This window comes from Solenopsis invicta, chromosome 9 (assembly GCF_016802725.1).
Source record: "Solenopsis invicta isolate M01_SB chromosome 9, UNIL_Sinv_3.0, whole genome shotgun sequence".
Taxonomy (NCBI): Eukaryota; Metazoa; Arthropoda; class Insecta; order Hymenoptera; family Formicidae; genus Solenopsis; species Solenopsis invicta.
In genome coordinates, this window is record NC_052672.1 from 9,663,351 (window position 1) to 9,689,491 (window position 26,141).

Sequence of the window (26,141 nt, forward strand, 5' to 3'; positions counted from 1 at the left end):
GTTTTACGTTATATACGCCATTATCGTGCTTATAAAATAAAATGATGCGCGTGACACGAAACGGTGCATCCTTCCAAATTGTATTAATTTAAAAAGTTGTAAAATATTTCTCAGCTATATTAGAAAATTTGATAGCGCCGTAACTGTCAAGTGCGATGAAATAAAAGTAAAAGGGATGAGAAACATCCTCCACGAGAAACTAAACCAAAATAGATCTGTTTGTATGCGTGACATCGAATCAAGCAGAATATCGGGCGATCAACGCCAATGGCGTCGTTAACGCCGGGTTGAGGAGATAACGCAGGTAGACGAGGAAACAAACGAGAGAGGATTAAGAGGGTGCCGTTTAATTCGAGGGTTCGCTTTCATAACAGCAATCCTGAAGGAAGCGTCCGGTCTGTGTGGGAGGAGTCGGTTCGCGGAGAGCTGTCGACTTGGTGCGAATGCCCAACACGTATATATGCGTGCGCGTATATACGTGAATATAATAGCCGAGGCGACGGACCACGAGCGCGGTCGTTAACGAGCATTCGTAGCCGCATTAAAACGAAACCTGGATCCTTATCTGTGCAGCGTGACACGATACGCGCGGCTCATGCTCTCCCCCACGTACGTATACGGTGTGCCCCGGGGTACACGCACCTTCTCTCTCTCTCTCTCTCTCTCTCGACTCTTAGATTCTCGCGTGAGCTATCCTCTCCACCTCCGTCCTCGAGTCGATTTTTCCATCACCCCTCGCAATTTTTATATATTAGATTAATGCAATCTCTAATTATTAAAATTGCTGCTCGCAACCGAGTCTACTCAAGATCGAGATAAAGACTGAGAAGTTGGTTTATCCATCCACTTGGTTTTTTCCAGGCGGTGTGAACATGCCGCAAGTGTTAATTTCCACTCGCTTGTACTAAGATTCATTCGCTCTGCCGTTGAAATGAACGATGCTCCCCGAATATGACGTCTTAACGTTTCGTACGTGTCTCGGGTCTCGGATATGGAAAGCACGCGATGCGTGGAACACCCAGTATACGACGGACACGAAACGACGCGGTCGTCGTCGTGTAATTAGAGCCTAAACTCGATTTAGCTTAGCGACACACCGGTGTACACAGCGTTCCGAAGCACGCCGCTACAAATGACAAAAACCGCGGAGCCTGACACTGAAATATCAACGACGTCTCACGAATTCATCAGATCGTGCCGCCGCCACTACTCCTCCACACGCCGCCGGCAAAGCGCCGACTCTGCGACCCACCGTCGTCGCGGAAAGAAAAATAAAGAGGCACGATAAAAAGAAGGGAAAAGAAAAAAAAAGTAGCTAAACGCGTAGGAAGATGTAAAGAAGTTCCACAAGCGCTCTCGCGACTTGTAACACAGCTAAGGGCTTGATCCTCGAGAATTCGCGCGGCAAAGCGGGCAGATATCAAAGAGAAGCTAGAGTTAGCTGCGGAGGAGCTAAATTTGCAATGCCAATGGTAAAGTACACTCCGTCTCGGGTTCCCGGCGGAAAGAGAGATTCAGAATCGTTCGCCGCAGCGAGGCGAGGCGAGGCGAGGCGAGGGCGCGATAGAGTCAAACGCAAGTCAACATGTCGGATTGGACGGGATGAGGTCGGAGGTCGACAGATTTCGACAGGGCGCCTCGCATCCCCGATCGGCGTGAACGCCGGTTTACGGCGCGGCCGGTCAGCTCAGACGGGCGTATAGCGTGTACGTACTACAAACAATGGCTTTGTTTCCACGCGCAAAACGTGATACAACTGTAAAGTAACAAATATCTCGGCGTAGATCGACACGCGATCCGTCCGACGCGTTTAGAGCAGGTTCTCATACAGGGAAGCATATGCGTGCGTAGTGTCTGCGTGTGTGTGTATGCGCGCGCGCGCAAGTATATTGCGCGTTTATAGGAACGCCAGGGGCTCCTCTCTTAGCGACTGTCATTATATGCGGGTTGTCTGCCTCTAGCAACACCGTGGCTCTTTACGAATTCAAAGCGAGGAGGAAAAGAGAAAAAGAGAGCGGACGTTTGAGAGAAAGGGACAACGAGACCTGTATTAAGTATTTAGTTACGCGAGGAATCTCCATAATGAGCTCCGCTTACTAATTGCACGACGTTCGAGCGTGTATCTACGCGCGCATATGTGCGTGTGTATGTGTGAGCGCACGGTGTTATTGCTATGATCTCTTCCATCGTGTACAACGCGGTCGATTCGAAAGTGGCGCGGCGCCATTACCAGGGGCCGCCGATTTCATGCAGATTAATTCTAGGCAAGGCTCCAAATTCAATGAGGTGCCAGCAGCGAATCCGACGGCTAATGATTCCGCGTTTTGATCACTTATGCATCGGCGATGATGCATGGGCTCGTAACGAAATCAAAGTCGGAGCGCGTTTATATTCTCGCAATGCACCTGTGATGTATGTAGCGATAAAACGCTTACACGTATAAATGCTGTTTAATTATACGTATATACACTCCTTTAAATATACACTACTCATATATAGCACACCATTAATCATACACGCTGCATTAAACCTGTGTCATTACACCACCGTGTATCAGATAGACATTCTTTGTACTGCAATGCAACTATATATTTAAAGAGTTTACGTTTATTAGATTACACCTGTTCATAGACCCCGCAAAATGATATCAAATATGTAATAATGAAAGTGTCGGAGATAAGCGTATCTATTCTTTTTTTTTCTTCCTCGATATCTACGATCTCGAGGTAATAAAAACATTCCTGACGTAACGAGGCAACATATATTGTAACGTATGAAAGTAAAAAAAGGAATTAATGACCCGATCAGCACTCATCCGGGCTCATCCGCCGAGATAAACAATGTTAATGAAATAAATGAATATTTTTCAGTAATGAAGGTGACCATATAAAACCGAGTGGAAGAAGCGCAGTCGTCAACGGCAAATCGTCGTCGTCGTCGTCTTCGTCGTCACGAATCCGTGGAAGAACTCGAATTCCAAACGGAAAAGGCGTACCGGATGTTTGGGCTCGCCACTTTAAGGACATGTGGCTGGACAGATAGCCATCGGTCTTGAAGCTAATTAGCGACGCGCAGTGCGAACAAGCAGGACAGCCGGGTACTCGGCGGGCACCAAGAAGAGAGAGTGTGCGGATATATAACACGAAAGAAGCGCGGTATCCCCCCGGTGAACGCCCTGCCGTCTTTCTCTCCTCTCACCTCGTCCTCTTTCACTCCTTGGTGGACGCGCCGGGCACCACCGGGCTGTGCGCTGGGCACGATCGACGAGCGCACGTCACGAACGATTTCGCGGGTAGATACCGTCGGCCGACGGTTTCGTCGTTCCTCGTTATTACGCGCATAATTTCTCGGAACCTCGCTCAAGGCGCGGTAAAATTATGCGCGAATGCGGATCACAGCCCTGCCGTGCGTGCCGGGGCCCCGACACGAGTATACGCGTTACAATGTATCGGTACACCTGTACTACGACATTAATCACGTGGTACGGGACATTCCTGTCACGATGTATACCAGACATTATTCGCGCGCGAGCGAGGCGAAACGGAAAGGCGCCGGGATTATTCGAGAAATATTTAAATTAGACTCGCTTATCGCGTGTCGGCTTATATACCTCGCCTTGATTCCCGATTCCCGTTTTGCCCGTTTGCTAGAGCGAACCCTCGAGGAGGATCCTCGTGCGATCGTACCCTTATCGGCGGCACGGCCAATATTAATATTGGCGTATCGGCTCTATCAATCCCTTCATTCATCGGCCGGAACGAGTCGAGCTTGCGACACCTCTTATCGGAACATCGGAGTGACCGGCGATGATGGGAGATGAGTCTTATAATCAGTGACAGCAAAAAACAATTATAGCGACACGCCTCAGCGAGCTATTCTCGCCGATATAAAAGGTGCAAATAAATCGTTTTTATCTTCTTTTGTCGAGATGATAAAATCACGGTCAAGTGTGTACCTGAACAGATACTTTCGTTGCAAATTTACGAAGAGAGAGAGAGAGAGAGAGAGAGAGAGAGAGAGAGGATCAGAAAAAATAACCATTATTTCATCGATAATCTTATAACTCATTGACTTTGGGTATTTTCGTTTTTTTTCCTTCTTTTTTAGACAAGGGAACAAATGGTGGACAATCCCACAAAAACCGATCGAGTCTTTGTAGACTAGCGGACAAACAAAACGGTCGATCTGTACAACAGGGCGAAGAATGAAACTCTAGTGGGGTTCCGCATGCCGAAAGGAGAGCAAGCTCCTCCACCGGAGACTCGTAAAAAAAGGGTACTATGCAAGACGATCCCATGTCGCGATGACGACGGCCTGGCGCCATGATTTCCGACACCTTCGAGCGCGCCCCATAAAATCTAGTCTCAGTTGAAATATCTCGGACGGGCTGCCGCTTGATTTTCTTTCTTTTTTTTTTACCTGCGCGGATCGAAGGGAGACTCGACTCCTGCAGCTGTAACATTGCGCGCAATAACGTGCCGATACGATTCCGGGACTATTACAAACGAGATTCAATTATCGAAATCGTAAATTCGCTTCGATACATCGCGCATCAAAATGTAACACTAATGCAACCTCACAAAGAGAACGTTTCAATATTATGATCTGATAAGTCTAGAAGTGTATTCGCCAGGGGAGATCCCGTCGGAGGTAATGTTTCAGTATCGTCTAATGATTCTTAATCATTCTTAAGCCATCTTTGACACACGCGAGATAAATTTAATAGTAACCATTAAACAAGCGAACGGGCATATATCTCAGGCGTGTATTTTCTACACTTCAAAGCACGCATAGAGAGGCGGGACAGGTCGTTTGGTGAGTCTCGTCGCGAGAATAAATGATCTCCACAGGTCGAATCCGAGTTGCGGATGAAGGCGCAACCGCTATCGTCCCCTCTTCCTGTCCTCGCCGGACTTGACGCGACCGTACCGAGCGTTCGTTCGTGGAGAAATAATCGAATAATAAGAATGTCATTAAAAAATTAAACGAGATCCCTATATAAATACGCCCTGGGAGGACGGCAAGAATGGCGCCGAGGAAAAGAGCAGAGAGAAAGAAAAAAAAAATGATCGTGCGAAACGTGCGGAGCAAAGGGAGGCGGAAGAAGAAACGGTTAATTTGTTGTGCATCAGCAGCACCAGCAGCTACGAAGACAAGCTACAGAGAGAGGTACCGGGGCCATACTAAGAAAATAACTAGAGATAATTACGCGCATAAATCAGAGTGTTAATATTCGGGGGCGTAGGTAGGAGGCGCACAGGTAGATATATTCGCCTATAGGTAGGCAGGACCCGTGGATATATACGGGAGGAAAAGGAGAAAGGGGACGAGAGGTCGGACGAGAGGAGACAGCGAGAGACGGAGAGGATAAGAGCGGAATAATGCCAACTTCGGATCGGTAGATCATTCGTGGCCGTTGGATACGCCTCCTTGTTAGCCTGGGTTTACTTAGTCCTTCGACGCTCCTACGACGTGCGTTACGCCCGCTAATAGCCCACCGGTAACGAACTACCGTCGACCTTTTTTGAGGACCTTTTAAGCGAAAACGCGTTTCTCTCCTCTCGCGCTGCCTCTTATCGATCATGGCCGTCATCGCGAGAAAGGATCGCCCCGTGGAGTCGCCTCTGAAAGCGAATTCCTTCCCACGTTTGCCGCGCTGCCCCGACGAAAGGATATACGCCACTTAAAGAGCAGTCCTCAGGGCGATATTCGTAATTTATCGGTCGCAAATGGAAGGACTCGCGCGCGGGTAATTCGCTCGGGTAGTCCGTACGCGCGAATTATTTCCAGCCGTCGTCATCATCGTCATCATCGTGATTCCCGACGCACCTCGTAATCGCCCGTCCGTCGCTCGACATTCTCGACAAGTTCGTGCGCTATCGAAATTTTTCTCGACCAACAGGAATACGCAACGGTGGCGAAGCGAAACAAAACGGGAAAGAAAAAAAAAGGAGGAAGGGCGCACAGTGGCGTTGAAACACTCATAACAGGTGGACCGATACTCGGCACGAAGATACATCTTCGAGGTGGGCGGTCCCACACTCCTTAAATCAGCCCGCAGCCACCATAACATTAAGCCCACCCCTCTCTCACGGCACGTCTCATCTCCCGCCGTTTATTTGTTTGCTTAGAGCGAGTAATTAGAATCCGATACAAATGGTTATTATTTATCGGCATGAGGAGGCGAGCAGAGCCGACGAGAGCCCGATACGAATGCACGGAACAGACGGACGGGGTATGCCTCCTGATTGCCTGGCGTTATTAAACCGGGAGATATCACGAGATAAATACACGGAGGCCAAACCCGCAAACACCGGCCACTATATAACGTTGCCGATCCTTACTAACAGCTTTCATTCGCGAGCGACGCAGAACTCAATTATAACAGCAATGTCCTCCGTGAACGCACTATTAATAATTCGCGTTACGTTTTATTATAAATGTCTCTAACATCGACCGATAAAAAATCGGAATGCTTCTTCGACTTTATGTAACTCGTTTAAAATTAATACTTGGAAAACTATTTTTGATATTCGAAAAAAGTGAACGATTAAGTAAACGGAGGATAAAAACGATCGAGCGCTATCGGCGATAGTTGCAGCTGTCGAAGCATAGAAGCGGGTTCATGGAAATGAACGTAATGAGGTTCCCGATCGAACAGGGGCCAGCCGCGCGTCACGTCAGACCCGATGCACCCGTCCTGCATTTCCGAGGAACGCACCGCGCGACTCACGGAGGCGAATCTATCGCGATGCCAGACGCGTCCGTTAATAAAGTATAATGGGCACACAACGCCTCTCTCTCTCTCTCTCTCTCCCCCGATGATGACGACGATGTACACCTGACCCACAGAATACAATGGCCGTCTACATCGTTCAGGCACGAATCACGTAAGCCGTATGAACGGGCCTCTCTAATAGGCTTTGTGTAAAAAGGAAAGAGATACATGTCGCGCCTATCGTGATCAGTAGATCACAGACAACAATGAAAGATGCAAGAATAAAAATATTTCATGTCTGTTCGTTTTATTTCAAAACCAAAGAAATTCATAAACCTTCCAGTCTCATTGACTTTTGCAGTTTCAGATTTTCTCTTCGTAATTACAGTTATTTGATGCTATTAATTGTTCGTTAGACAAACAAAATCCTCGCGGATGAAATCGTTAGTCGAATATCGAAATCGTCCGATTTATTTATTCCGACGAAGGCTTCATGGGGGATGGAGATACGCCGGGGGGTAACGTTGATTAGCTCCGCTGTTGATTTAATTACCGGGAGAGTAATTGGCATGCCTACTGACGATCCCCTTCCCTCTCCCTCTCGACACAGACACCCCCTGTCGCTTACTTCACTCGCTCTCCAGCACCCCATCGCCTCACACCCTCTCCAGCCCAAACTGTTGCATATTCATCGATGATAGATTATTATATGTCTACGTGTCAAAGACTCGCAGCCAGGAACAATTGGTCTTGGACAATAGCTACTCCATACACGCAACATAGCGCGGATTAAAATTTACGCGACCAATGTGACCAACAATTTGGCGAACGTTCGCTTTATACTAATCAAAATCGACCATAGATCTCCGCGAAAAATTACCGCCGCTCGAGTCTGTTTTATTTAATTTTTTTTTACCTCTCGCTTTCCAAGTATCGTAAATTGGTTCGTTCACCTGGTTTATCGTGCGTGTTTCGTGGAGGATATGCGCAAATAAAAAAATAAAAAAAAACCGGACAGAAAAACAAACAACGACAGAGCAGTTCGTTGCCAATTTCCGCGAGTTCGAGACACGTCGTAAAAAGGGCACCGCGGACGGTTAGGTTCGTACGGTAGCGGTTATAGGCGAACGTATATCGCGGCGATGTTATCCGCAAACACGCGGGTTCGGCCAATTTATCCCAAGGGATGAGGCCGACGTGGCACGGCGGTGGTGGGTGTGGGGCAACCTTGTCCAGCGGAATGAATTCAGCACGCAGCCCCTGTGCGGTCGAGCCGCCTCTACCCCTTTCGCCAACCATCTCCAACCACCGTGCAACGTCCCCACCTTTTGACCACTTCGCCCTCTCGTCCGTCCCTTCCTCTTTCTCGTTTACCCGATAGCGCGCGCGCACCTGTTAAGGTCGCTTCAAAACGTCTACATAGAGAAACAATAGATAGCGATTTGATAAAAGAAACATGGCTCTGCAAGGTTTTATACAGAATTATTGAAGTAAAACACTAAAATTTAATTCGCGACTTTATGAAAATATTATTCTGCTAATCTCTTCGACGATATATCACAAGATCACGATTAATCATTATTGCGAAATGTACCAGGTACTTTATGTGTTTTTTAACTACTTTAATTTTAGCAGTATCTCCACTGAGAAGAAGCAGCCCCGTGCTGCATCCGTGGCGGTCGAGCCACTTGACAGGCGGCGATTTATAATCGATACAAGTAGTGTGAATAGCCCTTAACCCGCTACCATCCGCCACTCCTGATCCGCTCCACATATCGCTAGCGTGGTATACAACGGCCGCCTGATTGCCACAGGGGCTCTTAGATTTATTGACCTGTCAATGGCGGCGCGCGAAAACGGCGAATTTACAACGCCGCAGGTGTTAAGTTCTGCCGTGCGTGTAATAACGGCCTGATCCCCAGGCCTACGGTAAGCCACACCGTAATTATATTTCCGAACCCCCGCCCGCTACCTTTGTCATTATCACCCGAGGTGGCGTTGCCGTAATTCAATGAGATCCATCGCGCGACCGCGCGTGCATATACGTGAGCGATAAAGGTCCGATAAACAATGCGCGAGTCTAGGAAATTTTAGCCCGCACCGCCGGGGCCCGCCATCGTGTGCCGCGAATCATACATTCTTTATACGCTATGTTCGGAGATTGCCGTGTTTACTTTCTGCCTCGAAACGGAAGTTCCGAACCCGCGAGGCAGGATAAAACTCATATCTGATTACGGGTTACTCTGTTACGATTTCCGGTTACAATTCTGTTTCAGCCAATCACAATGTAGCGAGCCCCATCGTGATTGGTTGAAACGAAATTGTAACCGAGTAACTTGTATATAGTCTGATACGGGCTTAAGCGCAACAAGATAATTCGGAAAGCACATATTCATGCGCAAACAAATGTAGCAAATACGAGTTGCGCAAAACACTCAGGAAATGATTTATAATTTGTAAAACTCGTTGCGTCGTAGAACAAAATGATATAGTTGATCCTACCTTGAGCCTGGTGAGACGAGGTTCCTCGGCTGCGAGCTTCGCCAGCGCCTGGTAGTCCCCCTGCGCCGCCCTGACCAGCCACTCCCGCGATTTTCCATCCAGTTGCTTCGGGAAAGCATCGATCGTGGCGATTATTAGCGATTAATGGGTGAGAGGGATCGCCGGGATCGATCAGCAGCACGCGGAAGATCGAGCGGGCCGTTCGATCGAGAGCGGGCGAATTTTAATTAAGATCCCCAGCCACGATCTGGCGTGCATTTATCAGGGGCCGGCAATGCACGTCCGACCAGGGAAGAGAATTACGGCCCGTGCTGCGTCGCTCTCGTCGGATTGGCGCGCGCAATAATCGCGATCTGCGGTGGGTGATGAACTTACCGAGGCAACGGAAGCGCTGTCATCCTCGTCGGCGCCCTGCGGAGAAAAGAAGAGAGTGGTGAGGAGGGGGAGGGAGTTAGAGTTGATCCCTCGAAAAATCAACATTACGCGCCACGTCACGCGGACGCTGCTCGCGGGGCACGCAGTCGCAAGTCGCAAGCGGCGAAAACCGGTCCGCTGTATATGGCGTTGGCGTTGGTGCGCTCTTCGCAGAGAGAGAGAGAGAGAGAGAGAGAGAGAAAGAGAGAGAGAGAGAGAGAGAGAGAGAGAGTGTGCACTCTCGCCGTATCGCGTACGTGCCACGATGGCGAGCGCACGAAGCAGCATGAGAGACGACAGGGGGGAAGAAAATGCGTGAGCGCAGCGGGAGGCCACCGAGCACGGGACGCGCGCTTCGCCCATCAGATTGATATACGGATCCAATAATTGATTCTCCGGCGCAAGGCCTTGGGAGGCTGGCCGGGCCGCACGCACTTACGCAACCCCTCGGCCGTCGCCTGTCGTCCAAGAACAGACGTCCCATTTCGGAAACTGCCGTTCCCCCGGACGCGCTCGGCAAACGGACGGACGGACGGTCGGTCGGTCGGACGAACGATCCACGATCGCGATTATCGATGGGGCATAAAAGCACACTTAAGATGTTTCCGATAAAATTCTTGTCGCGCGCGGCGCCTCACATCGCTTACAAAATTCTGCTTTTAACAGAGAATCCACACGCGCTATATGATTACGTAATTATTATTTGTGTATGTGTTTTCATATTCATACTCCGCGATAAATCTTATAATAATCTTAATAATAACCTTAACAGATCTTGATAATATCCTTAAATCACATACACAAACACGTGAATAGACGCTTTAACGAGAAACTCGTCGTTTAATCGCGCTCGTATACGGCGCCGATCGCCGTGCAGTGTTCCACGTTATACTTACGACGCGGTGTATGCACGTGGTACGGTAGGATGACGCGACGAAGGAGGTGGCGGTGGAGGAGGGAGGGGGTGAGGGTTCTCTCCTGATCCCAGGAACGCTAAACGACTACTCATCCCTGTTAAACTGTTTGTATTTTCACTCGTCACGGCCACGTCGGTTGTTCGAGGTGCTCATATCGACACTCGACCCCGAATCGATCGTGACTCTTCATAAATTGCTTCCACGGGCCGGCCGGGGCGCGGGAGATGCACGTTTGCACTTTGGCCGAGTCATCATTAGCCGGCCACGATATATCTTTATCCATCGACAACATCGCGCGTGTCCTTAAGTGAAATCACGATTCGAAGGACACGCGTCGATAGAGGCGAGACGAGTACGTCTGACGTTCCAACATTAATCCAATTTCCTCCTAGTCAAAAAGGCGAACACCTCTCCGTGTCCTTCGCGAGAGCTTTTTCATTTCGAAGATCGGAATTCTCTTCCGGAAATTCCGTCTCGGGATGATAACCACTGACCCCCCGTCGCGTCAGGTGGTGCATCGAGGTGCGTTCCCAGCTTTCGTGCGCTCTCTACGTGTGCTCTCGCAAACACGTCTGTACGCGTGCGAATGCACAGATGCATGCTGATAGGACGGACTTTGTTATATGTATGTATCACAGAGGCCATGCCTCATTGGCGATGCAACAATTGTACTTACGACAAAAAGACATTTATTGCTCGGAGACGGTAAACGGATGCGAGCGATTTTCTTTTTAATTTAATTCTCTCGTGACAACTGTCTTATAAATAATAATAAGAATATAAATGAGGTACACTTTCTTTATTTTTCTTGAGCGAAGTGCACAAGAATACCTGATAAGAAAAAATGCATTAATATATAAAGCCTCAATTATTAGAGAAGAGAGTAGATAAGAATATATAATAATCCAATTCTCCCTAAAAAAAGAAAATGCTCCATACATTACGAGATTAATATGCAAATTGTCGCAAAATTATGCAAGCAAAGGAGGACGAGAGGGAACTCATCGGCATATTACCGAGAGACAAAGAGATTTCGAAGAGAGAAACTTGGAAGCGAACTCGAGAAATTGTTCCATCTGGATATTGAGAATCACGAAGAGTACGATGGTATTCCGCTTCAAGTCGCGCGCATTGCTGATTGATTTTTAAGCGATCGCGCGATACGATCCGACCGATTTCCGATAAGATTCGAGGGCAGAGGACACTTGTTCGCTCGTATCTCGTATCCTGGAGTTATGCAAATGTTCTCATCCTTTCATGGCGCGCGAGTCTCCACGAGAGAACGATCAGACAAACGGACCAGTCAGCGACGGCACAGTCACATTGTGCCATGAGCCATAACAGCGTGGTTATCAGATAAGCTTATAAGACCCGAGTAATCATAATAGCATCGCAATGGCGGTTTCTCCGGTTCCACCGTGGCCGATAAACGGAGGTAGGGAAGCAGCGGGTGAACGATGAACGAAGACGAGAGGAGAAACGAGTCGCCAGACCTCTTTCTTTTCCCCATCGGCGAGTCATTGTTCCGTCGTAATTAATATTTTAATTGAGATCAGCGGGAATTAATTAATGCAACAGGCCTGTTAAGGTCGTTCGCCTTAACCGATCAATCGCGATTATGATGCACTTGTCAGGATCAAGATTTAATTCCTCTTCTTATTCGTAATATCTCTATCAGGCGTGTAAGACGTTATAAGCTTGATAAGTATGATTCACGAGAAGAAAATAATCGCGAGTAAATTGATTACCGACATAGCAAATGCTATTCGACAAGAGAAGCGAAAGATCCATTAAATTCGTCCGTTATAAATATTAACAAATCTATATTGAAAACTATCTATAAGTGCATTTCATGATAATTCCGACAGCTGAATAATCTATCGTAATAGCGGATATACGGAGAGATGGACGCTCGTATATCACATTCGTAATCGGATAAAAAGCTAACGACGCGACGCATACAAGCCGCATAATCAGTTAGGATGTGATCCTAGCACGAGCGAGCGGCGAACCGAGTATCATAGAAATGGATACAAAGGGGCCATCAGCAGCCACGGTAACGAGCCAGCCGACCTACCCACCCCATCGTATCCCCCATTGTTATCGCTCTTCGTGGCGCATCAGCGCCGACTCAAAAACACGCTCTCCCGGCAGTTAAGCCGTGCACATTCGCGCGTCTAATTCCGCGAATGTGGCCAGCGGCAGGTACTCAACTACTCAGCAGGCATGCACGTGCTTACTCGTGCCCCTCTGTCTCTCTCTCTCTCTCTCTCTCATACACGTTTCTCGCGTCTCTCCCACATCTCGAACAATAAAAGGAATACGCGGTGTAAAGCAGATAGCGAACGCGCGCTCGCTCTCTTCAGGGTGGAAACGTTTTAATAAGCAGACGTGCGCTGGCCTCTCCGAGGGGGCGTATAAATATATTCGGTTGCTCTAGCGTACTCTCGCACTGCGAAAGAGTGAGAGACGTGATATAGGGAGACTACGAGGGGGGAAAACGGGGTGGTGCACCGGGGGCGGATATATCGGTGAGACGACGAAGGGCAGAGCGGGGGACGGCGGGCGTGGTAGAACGAGAGGCAAAACATGTTGCGGCACGAGCTGCCTCGAGAGCTCCGCGGAATTAGCTTTATTATAACCTGGGGGCCATCCATACATGCCTAACAGCGCACGAACATTCGCCGGCCAATAAGCCAAATGCTAACCAAACATTTTCGCGACTCGGCGCACCCTACAATTCATCCCTTCCTCGCGTCCCTCTGTAGCGCCGAGAGGTCCAGCAAGAAGGATCGATCCTGATTAAAGCGAGATGTATATTTAACGTAACTATCGATCGACGATGCGAGTGTGACGATGATTCGTCACGCCTAATGTTTCGTAATTTAACTTTAAATAAACAAGGCATAATTTTGTAGATGCAATGCATGCGTGGAAAAGAATTCTATTTTTATTTTTACCTCAATAGGGCTTAATGAAAATTAAACGGTTGTTAATAGTGATTCCGCTTTGCGAGATACGTTGAGCTAATGCAAGATGCATTGAAGAATTAAGCGCATCTTTACTGCGGCTGCAGAGAAGTCCTCCTCTATCCAGCCTCGAACAATCCTCTCTCCCTCAGCAGGAACTTTTCTGGCTGCAGCAGCCCCGTGAAACGATTAGGCCCGGATTAGTCGAGCGCGCGAGATCGATTATGCGATCCTGCGGATAACATTGGCCTGATTTATTCCCCTAATGGGCGTTCGCGCATTCATTTCGAGGCCGTGCGAGGCAATTCCACGGGGCTTCGTCGGATGGCGGTGCCCGTCCTGTCGCTGACAGGAAAACTCTCGCTGGGTGATTCAGCGTTCGGTTCGGCGACGCCTCCCAACGACCACCATAATGCCTACCTACCTCGGGTACCCACCTACCTAACGCCATTTCCATCGTCGGGGATCATAATCCAAGGTTCAATCGCGAGCCGAATGAAATCGCGTCGAAATATGACGACGAGATGCTAGGCCTAAACGACGACTCGTGCACTGACCCTCTAATCGCATCGTCGATTCTCTCTCGTTCCTTCAGTCTGTCGAACTGAACGGAAGTCGTCGACTGGTCTCGATCAAATAAATCGATTTAATAATAATAAAAAAAGATGAGTATGCTTTGCAATTCATAAAAAGTATGCACAATAAAATACTTTTCTTCAATAGCGTTCATCGGTGAAAAGAACAACGGTCGACGCGAGTTCTATAAAATTGATGCATTTATAACATGATCAAATTAATAAATGCATTTTTTAAATCAGAATTTAATGTAGGTTCCGGAGTGAAATCGGCTGCGCAGAATTAATTTTGCGACGGGATACAAGCGTCGCGCATATACAAGCGAAATTCGACAAGTCGGGCGCGGAACAATTACACGATGGCGGGGAAATTAGCGATCGCGGATGATTATTATCTCGCGCAACGGCGGCGTGGAGGGTGATTCATAACCTACGGCCTCGTATTTTCGCGGACGGCACACGTCGAATTTGGTGCGGATGGGAAACACGGGCGGCATCGACACCGCACGCTCGCTCAACCGGCCCTCTTCTCCGCCATCCCTCCGCCCTTTCGTTGACAGGATTATATTCGTACGTACCTATCGTGTTCCTCGATGTACTTCGGTCGCGCAATACGCGTCGCGCGATCATATTCCCGTCAGGTAATAAATTTAGCGAGGTGCTCGAGCACACGGCTGTTGCCGCGTGATTATCGTCGCGCGATTGTTCTGCCGGCAATGCCACAGTTTCGAGAGATTCTAACGGCATAATTCCTTTCTGAACGAAAAAGCGCGATTAAGTTTGGCCGTACACTTCGTAGATAGAGTAAGGTAGCACAATTTCAAACTCTTAACGTATATTTTCATTTTTTTTTTTATACAAAATATTTACAATCAAACATTTAAAATCTGGTGCAATTAGAAAATGTGCAATCTGAATTAGTTAACACGTGGCTATAAAAAAGAAATTATTGTCGATACAATCAAAATCGTGATTTATTTTAGAAAGTGTTCGTAAAAGCAAAAACTGCAATAAATACAATTCTGAACGTAGTATGGTATAATTTGTATTTCCCATAAATAAATGTTTTTTTTTAAGCATTTACATTTCAAGATGACAGAAGAGAAATTGACAATTGAAATAATATTATTAAACACTACGTTCAAAAATTATACTTATGTTCAGATTTGTACCTAAACCTTCGAACATCTGCACGTTAGAAATTGTGCACCTTTGAACAAGAAAGAAGAGCTTTCCGTAATAAGATCAACAAGCAAATGATAGTTGATCATACAATGAAATCAAAATTCCGAAACTTGAATTTTGAAAATCTTATTTTGTATAGAATTGTACCATGTTTGAAATATTAGGCAACCCTCGAACTTTACGCTAGGCAACCTTCAAAAAATTAGATCCTGTATCTAATACAAATTATTAATAATGTTGCGAGAAATCGCATAGAATTATAACAAAGTGTTATAACAACGTTGTGAACACGTTATTCACTGATAAATGAAAAGCGCCAGGTCGATAGTGCTGACGTAAAGTACGCTAGGAAGCTGTCGGATGGAAGAAATCTTAATAGCCGATGCGTCGGCGCGATAGAGTCGTTGTAAAATTAACTTCTCGAAAAGAGTACCGTTTCACGAAATGACTGGGCGTGACGAACGCGTGTTATTCTACGCCGGGATTGCGCAATGGTGCCGAGCGCGATTTATATCGAAGATAAATATTCCAATATTCAATATCACGTAACCAGCAAGAAAATTAAAACGTGTACTATATATTCCAATTGGAATACGTTACCGTTCACAAAGACAAGACGTTAAGATGAAACGTTGGTAATTTTTTGCAAACATTGTAGACAATGCCAACGGCTTTAGAAATATCATAGATGTTATAACCAAAATGAAAATATGTAAAAGGATACCTGTCCTGGACTACGCTTATTCATCGAGAATTTTGCGACATTCGATTCAGTGAAGCGAGAAAGAAGCGGTTGGCGTAGCCTCTCGTATAGCCCATGATGTACTGCGATGAAGGTCGAGCTTAGCCGCCCGCGCGGTTTCGTCTCCTAACGAGTTTATCGCATCCTCTTTAACGTTATTAACACGGGCTAACGAACTGGAAGTGCCAAGTCACCCAGGTCCTATACCGAACCACATTGGAGCCACGGTGGTTCCGCCAGGTATACACACCTGTACACGCGTGTCTGATCTCTACGCGGATGTGAGCGTGTGCGCGGGCGTGTGTGCGCGTGCGTGTGTGTACGCGGGCTTGTAAGTACAGGGCGAGAGGCGGGCGTTCGGCGGTGCGAGTTACGTGTATAAGGTGGGATAAAGGTACGTATAGATACACAGCCTGGCCTGTCTGTGCGGCCCTGATACCCGGGTCTCTGGGCTAATTCCGAGGTGTAATCTACGGGTACCATCTCAATGGATTAGCATATAGATAGCGAGGTAGACTGACCGCATATATGCGCACCTAGACCACGCTACGGGGGGAGGACGCGGGCATGTCCGTTTTGGTCCCGTGTCCTACGCACGTAAGGGGGTCAAATGATGTTGCAGCGACATTCTCGCGCGATTGCTAGAAATAAACTCTAGACATATATGTCCGCATTAATGAAGCCAATTAAGATCTGCACAATCAATGAATAACAAGAAAGATTTCTCAACGCCGAAAGAAATTCTCTGCTGTTTTAAGAGTCACCGATGACATGACAAGAGTGAACCAATGAAAGTAACAACTACAGTTTATAGATGCACGCGAACCGCCATTACTATTTCTAAAAATATTCATCGAGTTCGTCGGGTTGTCTGCGAGATTCTTATTCGCGCAATTCGGCCAATGCAATCCCATCTGCCACATCGACGTGGTTACAGAAAGACATGCCATCTTTCTCCGTGAGGACTTCCGTCCCGGAGATCATTGGAGGATAAGAGGCGTCATCGACGCTGATGGCAACAGACTGGATTACGAGAGGGGGCGGACGGACCGCGGACTTGGGGCATTTCGCCCGAGGTGATTCGGTCGCGAGGTAATTTGTGCTCACAGCGGGGCTGAGCAAACACGCGCGGCGGGGGTGCCTCGAAAAATTAAATAACTCGATGACTGGTCACATTCTCAAACGTGCGCGGCACATATAGCTCTCGAGACCGTGCATACATACATATGTACGTCGACGGTCCCGAGATGTCCGCGAAGAAGGGCGCCTCTCAGCTGAATGACGTGGCCCTATGACGTGGCCCTCTATTGTCCCTCTTACCTCTCTCTTTCTCTCTCTCTATCTCTTTCTCTCTTCGTACCTTCTCGCGACGCAAACGGTGCCCTCGGACGAGCGTCCCGGGGGACACCGTGGGCCTTGTGCGGCCTAGAACGATCCCAGGACTGTGCTCAGGGAGCGAGCGCCGGCCTCCCGCGGACTTATGAATACAAATAGCCGCTCACTGCGCGACTCAGATCCCTGATAAGGTACGGTCCTGGCTTACTGTACCGTCGCATAAAGTACAGACTTAGGGCCTCGCAGGGCCCATCCGACGTAGGACCGTTTAACGGCAGATTATTCTCACGGCGAGGAAAAGATTCGGATCAGCATCCAGAAAGATTTCGGAATGTCGCGAGTTGCGCGCGAATAAATTGAAAAACAAGATGATTTACAGAATTTAATTCAAGTAGAAAAACGATACAAGATGCAATCAAGCGTTCATAGCGATAAAATCAACATGAATCAATCTTCCGAAGAAAATCGACGGCTAATTGTTATTTATTTTATTGTAATCAAATTACTCATTTTTAGGATACCGCAACAAAAGATCATTATAGGGAAAAAATAACTAGACGATAACACAAAAATTCTGATCCCACGACCGGACCACCAAGAAGGGCTCCACGATCCGGAAGGGCGGCGCCCCGTCCACCGCTGTCATGACAGTCACAATCAGTCAGTTTTCGGTATAGTCTCCGGACTGTCACTACGGGAGACGAGACTCCCGTGGATGAATACTGGAGTCTGCCATTCACCGGGAACGCCAGGGAACGGGGAAGGCAATCAACGAGACTGATTTAATACACACGCGCGCGTCTCGAGAGGGAAAAAGAAATCTTGTTATCCGTCTTATGATCTTTTTTTTCCAAAAGAAGATGCGGCGGTTGATAGATTAGCGTAAGACCAGAAGCTTAAGTCGGTATGGAAACGTGATAGACGATAGGAATTATGAGAAGACAACAAGCGACCCATTGTAAACCGCTTGCCATTTCCCCGCGTGCGCGCCCTTTGCGTAGGCATCTGCTCTACCTACCATACATATATTACCACATAAAGGCCCAAAGAATTCTCGCGGAAGTGAAACGAGGCGAGGTGAGGCAAGGCGAAGCGAGGCAAAGCGAGGCAAAGCGAGGCGTCGTCGCCGCTGAGCAAACAAATTTAATGCGCGTGCATAACGACACCAATTTAAATGATAATGGGCGGTGTGTGTGCCTTCAAGATTAACTCGTAATAGGCCAGAATAAATGTCGGCGAACCTGTTAGAGGTGTATCTAGTCGCCCGTTACACGGAAACAGTAGGTGCTAACTACTCCTGTAGACAAGCTTGTTTATATTGGTGCGCAGTTGTGTGCAGCACGAAAACTATGCGTAAATCCGCACGCACGCATCTGGCGGTAGTGCCAAGAAAATTGGGTCACCACAGATCGCGGCTGCTAGGCCTCTCAACGTCGTTATTAACGAGAGCGCGCGATGTGAGTTATCATCGGGCATCGCGTATCGCGCTAGCATCCGCAACCCGCAATTATCCGGGCCGGTTATTAAATTTAACCGGCGATATTTAATTATCCCCCGACGAGGTGTTGCCGTGCGTATTAAGCGTTGCGCCATAATTTACTCGATTACGTATCGGAACGTTCGATAACCGATAATCACATTCGGCGCTACAGGAGATACGCGCTACCCAAGCGCATCTTCTCGCGGACGACCACCGGCACTTACGCGATTTTCCCGTGTTACACGAGCGAGCGCGATAGCGTGATGATGGAGAAAAAGAAAAGAATTTACGCGGGAGAGAGAGAGAGAGAGAGAGAGAGAGAGAGAGAGAAAGAAAAAGAGAGAGAGCGTTAGGATATACCTCGCGCGTTCCTCGGCTATATCAATAAATCCCGACAATAATGAGTGGGCTTATCTGAAAGACACTTATCAACTGGCACTCCTGCCCGAGTGAATTTGCCTAATTAAAGGAACAAGATGTAAACGATTTTATTTCCATCACTGCTCGTGCTATCTGCGTATCTGCTGACCACTTGGAATGAATAAATAGTTTCCTCCGTATCCATCGTTCTTTCTTTCTCTGTTTCTCTTCTCACAGAAACGCACTTAAACCACCACGGCCAGGTGCACCTGTCAAGTGCTCTATGCCGTTAGTTTGATTAATGACAGAAATATTTCTTGAATAAACAACGGGGCGCGCTTATGCTCGCTGAACAGATTGACACTTAGATATACTTAGAAACAGCAACAATTTAGATTTAAAAGATAACCAGTGCAATTGCACGCTCAAAGAAACAGTTTCAAGTTAACCTCCGTTGAACTTGCGTTAACATTTCGAATCTAAACTACTTGCAAAGAGAAAAATCTTCGCAAACGTGTTCGCGCTAATGAACATGCGAAAGTGATCTTCTTTCCATCCAAGTTTTTTAGATAGCTGTAATGTTAACATGTGAAGTACGAGGCCTTATTTTCAAACAGTTTACTTGACAAACAAGAATTAGAAATATTGTACAAAAGCTAATTAGACGGAATAATCAACCTCGATCAAGAGTCGGGACAATGCTTCGGAAGTAAGCTGCACGAAGTAAGTTTGCCTGCGGAGGTGTCTTGTCGAGATTGTCGCGGATAGAATCATGTGCAAGCTGTGCCCTCGCTACCTCTCCTCGCCTCGCCTCGCCACGCCGTTGAACCTCTTTGCATATACATTCTGTAAGATTACTTTGTGCGGTTTACACCCAACCTCTCCCCTCCCCATATCCCCTCGGTCGTCCCTCAGTAGCACGCTGCGCTTCACTTCAGCCCCCGCCTGCTTTCGTTGCCGAGAGGCAAACTACCCTCCAAGTTTCACCCAAGGTCCCTAATGTATGCGGAACTATACGGTAGAAATTCCAAGTTCGGCATGGCCGTGTTAGGCGCCTTTACGATGAGTTTCCACCCTCTCGTTCTCTCTTTGCCGCGCTCGCGAGGAAAGGGACGAGGCTCGCTCGACAAGACTCGCCCTCCGCATAAGAGGCGAACACGCGTGATCCTAATTAGAACGCGTCCTCGAGGTGCCGAAGTAAAAGCGAGCTTCTTGTTAGGCGTCCCGGCGAAGGCGTCGTCGGCAGTCGCGCGCGCATATATGCGAGCGTACAAGCGAGATGCACTCACGATGTAAAGAGATTCTCTCTCCTCTTACTTTGCGAACATTTTTAAATAAACACTGTCAATACTTTTATTTCCAATTGGTGATAAATCGCCATGTTACAAAACGAAGGATTGCCAGAAATATAGCGGATCTCAAATTTTGACACGCACGAAGATATAACGACTCTTTATTATTTTTGTAAAGAAACGTTTCGCAAGAAAAAAAAATGAAACAACCGCAAGAGTCTCTCACAAGAGAGTATGACAAGGTAAAGCATTTCGCCACACTCGCTCATATTTACATAAGAAAAGAAACTTTACTTGAGAAAGCATAACGCTTACAAATGGTCGCATTAGTTGTGAATTACATTGATGTAATACATTATGTTTTAATGATTAAAAGCGCAAAAACTTTTTATCGAATACTAAAGATCAAACGTATATAATTACATGAACAAATATTCAATTAAAATAAAATAAATACATTGAGAAAAAAGTTATTAACTTTATTAATTTTTTTCAATTCAACTATGTATTTGACTTAATACATAAAATACTTAAACTTCAATTTGAGCATTTATATATTTAACTTAACTACATATATTTAATTTAAATTGAAGAAATTCAATCAAGTTCAAAAATTTATCCAATTAACTGTTAATCCAATTAAATGTTTTTACAAGTAAATACCATTTTCGGTTATAGCGGATGCTAGTGTTGAATAATATTTATATATCAATATTTTAACATATTTTTTTAGTTTTATAAATTGCACTAAGATACGGAGTATAATTAAATTGCAAATAAAAAATAGAAATAATATCACAAATTAAATTGATCGTGAACTCTAACCAAAATGATATTTTCGCGATAAATTCTTTAAAATGTTTTAAAACGCTTGTAGTATTATTATTCACGATCAATTTAATTCGTGATATTATTTCCAGCTTTAATTTGCGATTATGTTTCAAGTCCGACAACTTATTTCGACGTGTAAAACTGAGAAATGTATTTTAAAAATTGATACAGAAATATATTATTCAAAGTACCAAGATTTGCAGTGACCAGAAATGGCACATCCTTTTCTAATTGTATTATCAGTCTAAATATCACTTAATCATGTTGTAAAATAATTGAAAACTTGTAAATAATCAAAAAATTCTAATTTAAAAAATATCGTTATTACATCAACTATTTCAAATTTTTCGTCCGAACCTTTTCGCATCCCCCTATTTCCGTGCTATCGTGAGCTTTTATTAATGACGAACCTGTCGCACGTTCAATGACTTGCGATCGGCCGTTCGAAGAAATTATGATAAAAAACTACGTAGAACGTGTTGACGCGGCAATTGACCGGCGGACCGGCGCGGCACGCGACACCGCGCTAGACGAAACGGTCATTAGGGATGCAAAGGGCGGAATCGCGCGGCTACGTTGCATGATAATTACTGTAAAGAAAGGCCGGCGAGCTCTACCCACGGGCTTCCCAGGAGATTACAGGATGTCCGGAGGCGAGAGGATTCTCCCCGCATGACCCGAAAACCCTTTCCGCGCTTACAAGCAATAAAAATTAACGGCCGGCCGGGTCAAATTGTATATGAAAGGCGGCCCGCCAGGATCGGGCTTCACCGTCTAAGTAATACATAATTATCACGGGCCATTCAATGTATACACGCGGCAATAAACAGTTTCCTTTTGTAGTGAAACTGTCGTATAGACAGAATGTGTCAAAATCTTTCGGTGCCCGTTAACATTTTATCCAAATTTTCATTCGCGGAAGAAAAATCGATTTTGTAAAGTCAAGACATTATAAATACGTCATTGTAAATACGATACGCTTTGTATAATAATTAATTTCTATAATGATAAAATAATTTTAATGTCATCTAGAAACAAATAGGATTACAGTAGAGCGTTAATAACTTCACATTTCAAATAAAATATATTTTTCAACCAACAATGAGAGTACGAGTATGAGATTTACAATTCATCTCTAAAAGGATCAAATAAATAGTGCCGCAGCCACGCGCAAGACGAGTCGAGAGCACGATCCGGTCGTAATCGGTCGAAGGAAGCGTGAAACGGCCGCTTCTTCCTTCTTTGTGGAGCGTCCTAACCGGTCGGCGCCTTTAATCGTGAGATCCGATAAATATATCGAAATTATGATGGAGAATCGGGGCCGCGTACAGGACGGGCGGCACATCCTGCCTGGTACTTCATCCAACTTTGTTGGTTGCGGCGGAAAGGAGCCTGTTCCCCCCGCGATCTCGAGATCCCTCCTCCTCTACTTTTAATTTTCAGGCGCGGCTAATTATGATTTACGGCAACATCGGCGCAACATCCTGATCGCTACGCGAGATACCGCCCGCAGGATATTCAAATGCGATGAATATTGCTCCGCCGCGATAAACGGCACACGAACGACCAGATAAACTGAGGGAGAGAGACGGGAGATCGCGAAGAGTGGAAGGGAGGGAGGGAGAGAACGCGAGAAAGGGAGAACCGTCGCGAGTGCGCGTGTAAAGGATATGGAGAAAGGATTCCTAGTAGCCTACTCGGTATGCAAGATGAGCAGCCAGCCTTGTACATACCGCATCCTTCCTCCCGCCCTTCGAAGGATGTATAGGCAGCCGCGCGCGTGGATCGTTCCGTGCCGAATCGCTCGTCCGTAGTATTTAAAGCCCCGGCGGGATAATTCAATACGAGACCCCGAACCCTTTGTGTCCCCGCGTGTGTTTGGAAAACATAAGCTGCCTGGCGATGTCACAACACGACGATCGCCATGATTCAACTCTCGCCAAGAAACGGAGGTGTAACAAACATTTTCCCCCGAGAGACGGCACATGATAAACCCCAAAAACGTACACTGCGATCTGTGCGATAGATTCCGATATTTTTTTTCCACGTATAAAAGATTTTCGCGTTTTTCTATAATCTCCTATAATTTTATACTACTGTTTACAAAATTATCTAAAGTCTAGAATTTTTCAAAATTTATTCTTCTTTTTGCCTTTTGCGACTCTATATTATTTGCAGCGGTTCACACGTGCTCATGTACAATTGTAAAATAAAAACAAGCTGGACTTACCTTATCTGCTCGTTTCCTAGCAGGAACAGTTGTATCGTTATGCCGGGCATGAAGATCGGTCTCGCTGGCCATTCGATTGAAGCGTTGCATCCGTTCGCGAACGCTGAGCTGCTCAGCCGAGGAGGGATTCGTCGTCGTTACTACTTCATCCTCCTGTAATTTATCAGTTTATCAATTTTCAGATTTAACATACAAACGCGATCGATAACAGATAACAACCAAGAAGGACAATCAAAGTAAGCCTTTAAGAGATGTAAACAAATGATAGATGGACAATCATGATAGTATTATTAAAATACTAGAAACTATATATAAACTATATTATCTTGAAAAAATTTCTGTATAACATAATACTGTAATTATATATCATGTAAAATTTCTTATTTAAAACATTTAGTTCTTTGAATAGTGTGATTTTTTAAGCTCGGTGAGTTTTTCTAAAAAAAAAAATCATGAAAATAATAATTATAAATTTACACGATAATACACAAATGATTATACAAGTAACAAGTCTTAGTAAGATTAGAAATGTAATATGAAACAACAGAAATAAAAGTACAACAAACGTGCACACTACTTTAGAACAAGAATCATACGAATGTAATAAGTATACGTTTGTATCACTCAAAAAGTTAATAGTTCAATCGTGTTAATAATTATTGCACAAAATCGTGGCTAAAGCGCAATAAGATATTTAACTGTCCTAACCATGTCAAATTGTTGTGACCAAAATTGGGTAGTAACTAATTAAAAAGTTAAAAATAAATAATAACGTAAAACATTTAACTTTCAGCTAACTTAGTTAATTTTAAAAATTATTTAATTTTTAACTTTAACTATTAGTTATTTTTGAAACACATAAAGTACAATTTATTAACTTTCTTCTTAAATTAAAAATTTATTTGTATAAACAAAAGATTGTGAAAGAAAAAATACATTTCCATATAAAAAACAATATTTCTTTGTTATTTGATATAACCTTAATTTAAAAATAAAATATTAAATTTGTTTCATGGTCCACTTTATAATTATTTTGAATAAACTAATTTTAAAAATTTACGAAATTCTAATTTAATATAATAATGCTTGTCAAAATTAACTTTTAATTTAATAAACTTTAAGTTAATAAACTTATCAAATGATTGTAACATCGTATTTGATTACGAATTCACAGAAAGAAATAATCGTTTATCACCAACATGATACATCGTTTCCGCGCGATAATCATGCAAGTATGACGACATCGATAACGGTCATGAGTTTCAAGGAAACACAAGATGCATATTTGTAAGATAGTCAATGAAAAATTTACCTTAATGACGGTTTCCGAGGTGCTGTTCCTATTTTTGTCGACATTCTCCTTGTTCTCCACCTTGAGCTTGTCCTGACTTTTGCGACGCGGAGGAACGGGTGGTGACGACGCCGATGCACCAGGCTCCGCCAAATTGCCATTTTTTACGCGAATAGATATCGACGTAGCACTCTCTTCGAGGCTCACGTGAGAACTACTCGAAGACGGACTGAGGGGTGCAGGGGGTGGCGGCCGATAAGGTGGAGGCTCGCGTAGAGGAGAAAGTGGCGAAAGAGGCGAAGTGGCTAAATCGGGGGTGGCGAGGGGGGATCCCACTTGCTTGGGGGATGAAAGGTCTAAGAAGGGTTGTCGGTATTTCTTCTTGAGGACCAAGTACTTTTCACCCTGTTAAGAAACGTTCACTTTGAGAGCACTCCGCGTAGGTGACTCCACAGGAGCGACAGAGATTTTTTAAACCCCTGCTTCGGTGATTTTACTTTCTTCACATTAATTATCAAAAAAATGACAAATTTTTTAATCCCGGGAATTAATTAAAAATCCTATATTTCTCATTATCACATACTTTTCCAAAAATTTTTTCTCCAAAACAGAATATACGAAATTTTCTCTAATAAAACATAAACATTAATAAAGGTATTAATAAAATATCTTGTAATAGAAATGTAATAAATAATGTAAGAAATAAATAATGTAATAGTAGAGAAAAGTCGTCAATACTGGCTTACTTCCCTTAAAGCGGTAGTCTCGTTTTCTTTCACGAAAACTAAACACTGCACTACATTAATACTGATAAAAACATGATTTTAAATAATTAAAAAATAATTATACATTAATTGCTTTTTTAAATAAAATCTGTTAAAAACAAGTTCTTGAAAAACAAAAATAAATTTTGCACGATTTTCTCTTGCAAATTGCATAGTTAAAACAACAAGGAATATTATATTAATAATATTAGATTATTTTACATATTTATAGCTTTCTCCAACACTATTTTTTTTTTTTTTTTTTAGACTTTCCTCGTAATTTAAACATAAAATCGCTGTGCAGCGTAAAGCGGACCATTTCTCTGTGAGAATAGACAATAACTACGAAATCTACAATGTTGACAAATGTTTCATGAATTTTTCATATTTTCTTTATGATACCGTAAAGAAAAAAAATGGCATCATAACGACAGATCCACTAATAAGATGCCAAAAAACCGTATAAAGTGGAAGGATTCAATTCTGGCTTTTTAATTTTATAAACTTTATTCTTTAATATATAAAAACATATTTTA

General features: G+C 44.9%; 1 protein-coding gene across 2 annotated transcripts in view; it reads right to left on the reverse strand.

Annotated features, from left to right (window-relative positions):
* The window catches only part of LOC105196166 (ankyrin repeat domain-containing protein SOWAHB), a 278,892-nt gene that overhangs the window by 96,179 nt on the left and 156,572 nt on the right, over positions 1-26,141 (reverse strand). For both annotated transcript variants that reach the window (XR_850740.3, XM_011161939.3), the window contains 4 exons: positions 24,863-25,246; positions 23,551-23,703; positions 9,596-9,631; positions 9,221-9,325 (listed from right to left, as the gene is read on the reverse strand). Coding sequence is in view for 1 of the 2 variants with exons in the window: in XM_011161939.3 (XP_011160241.1) it covers positions 9,221-9,325; positions 9,596-9,631; positions 23,551-23,703; positions 24,863-25,246 (678 nt within the window). In the remaining variant the exon portion in view is untranslated. The remainder of the gene's footprint in view (positions 1-9,220; positions 9,326-9,595; positions 9,632-23,550; positions 23,704-24,862; positions 25,247-26,141) is intronic.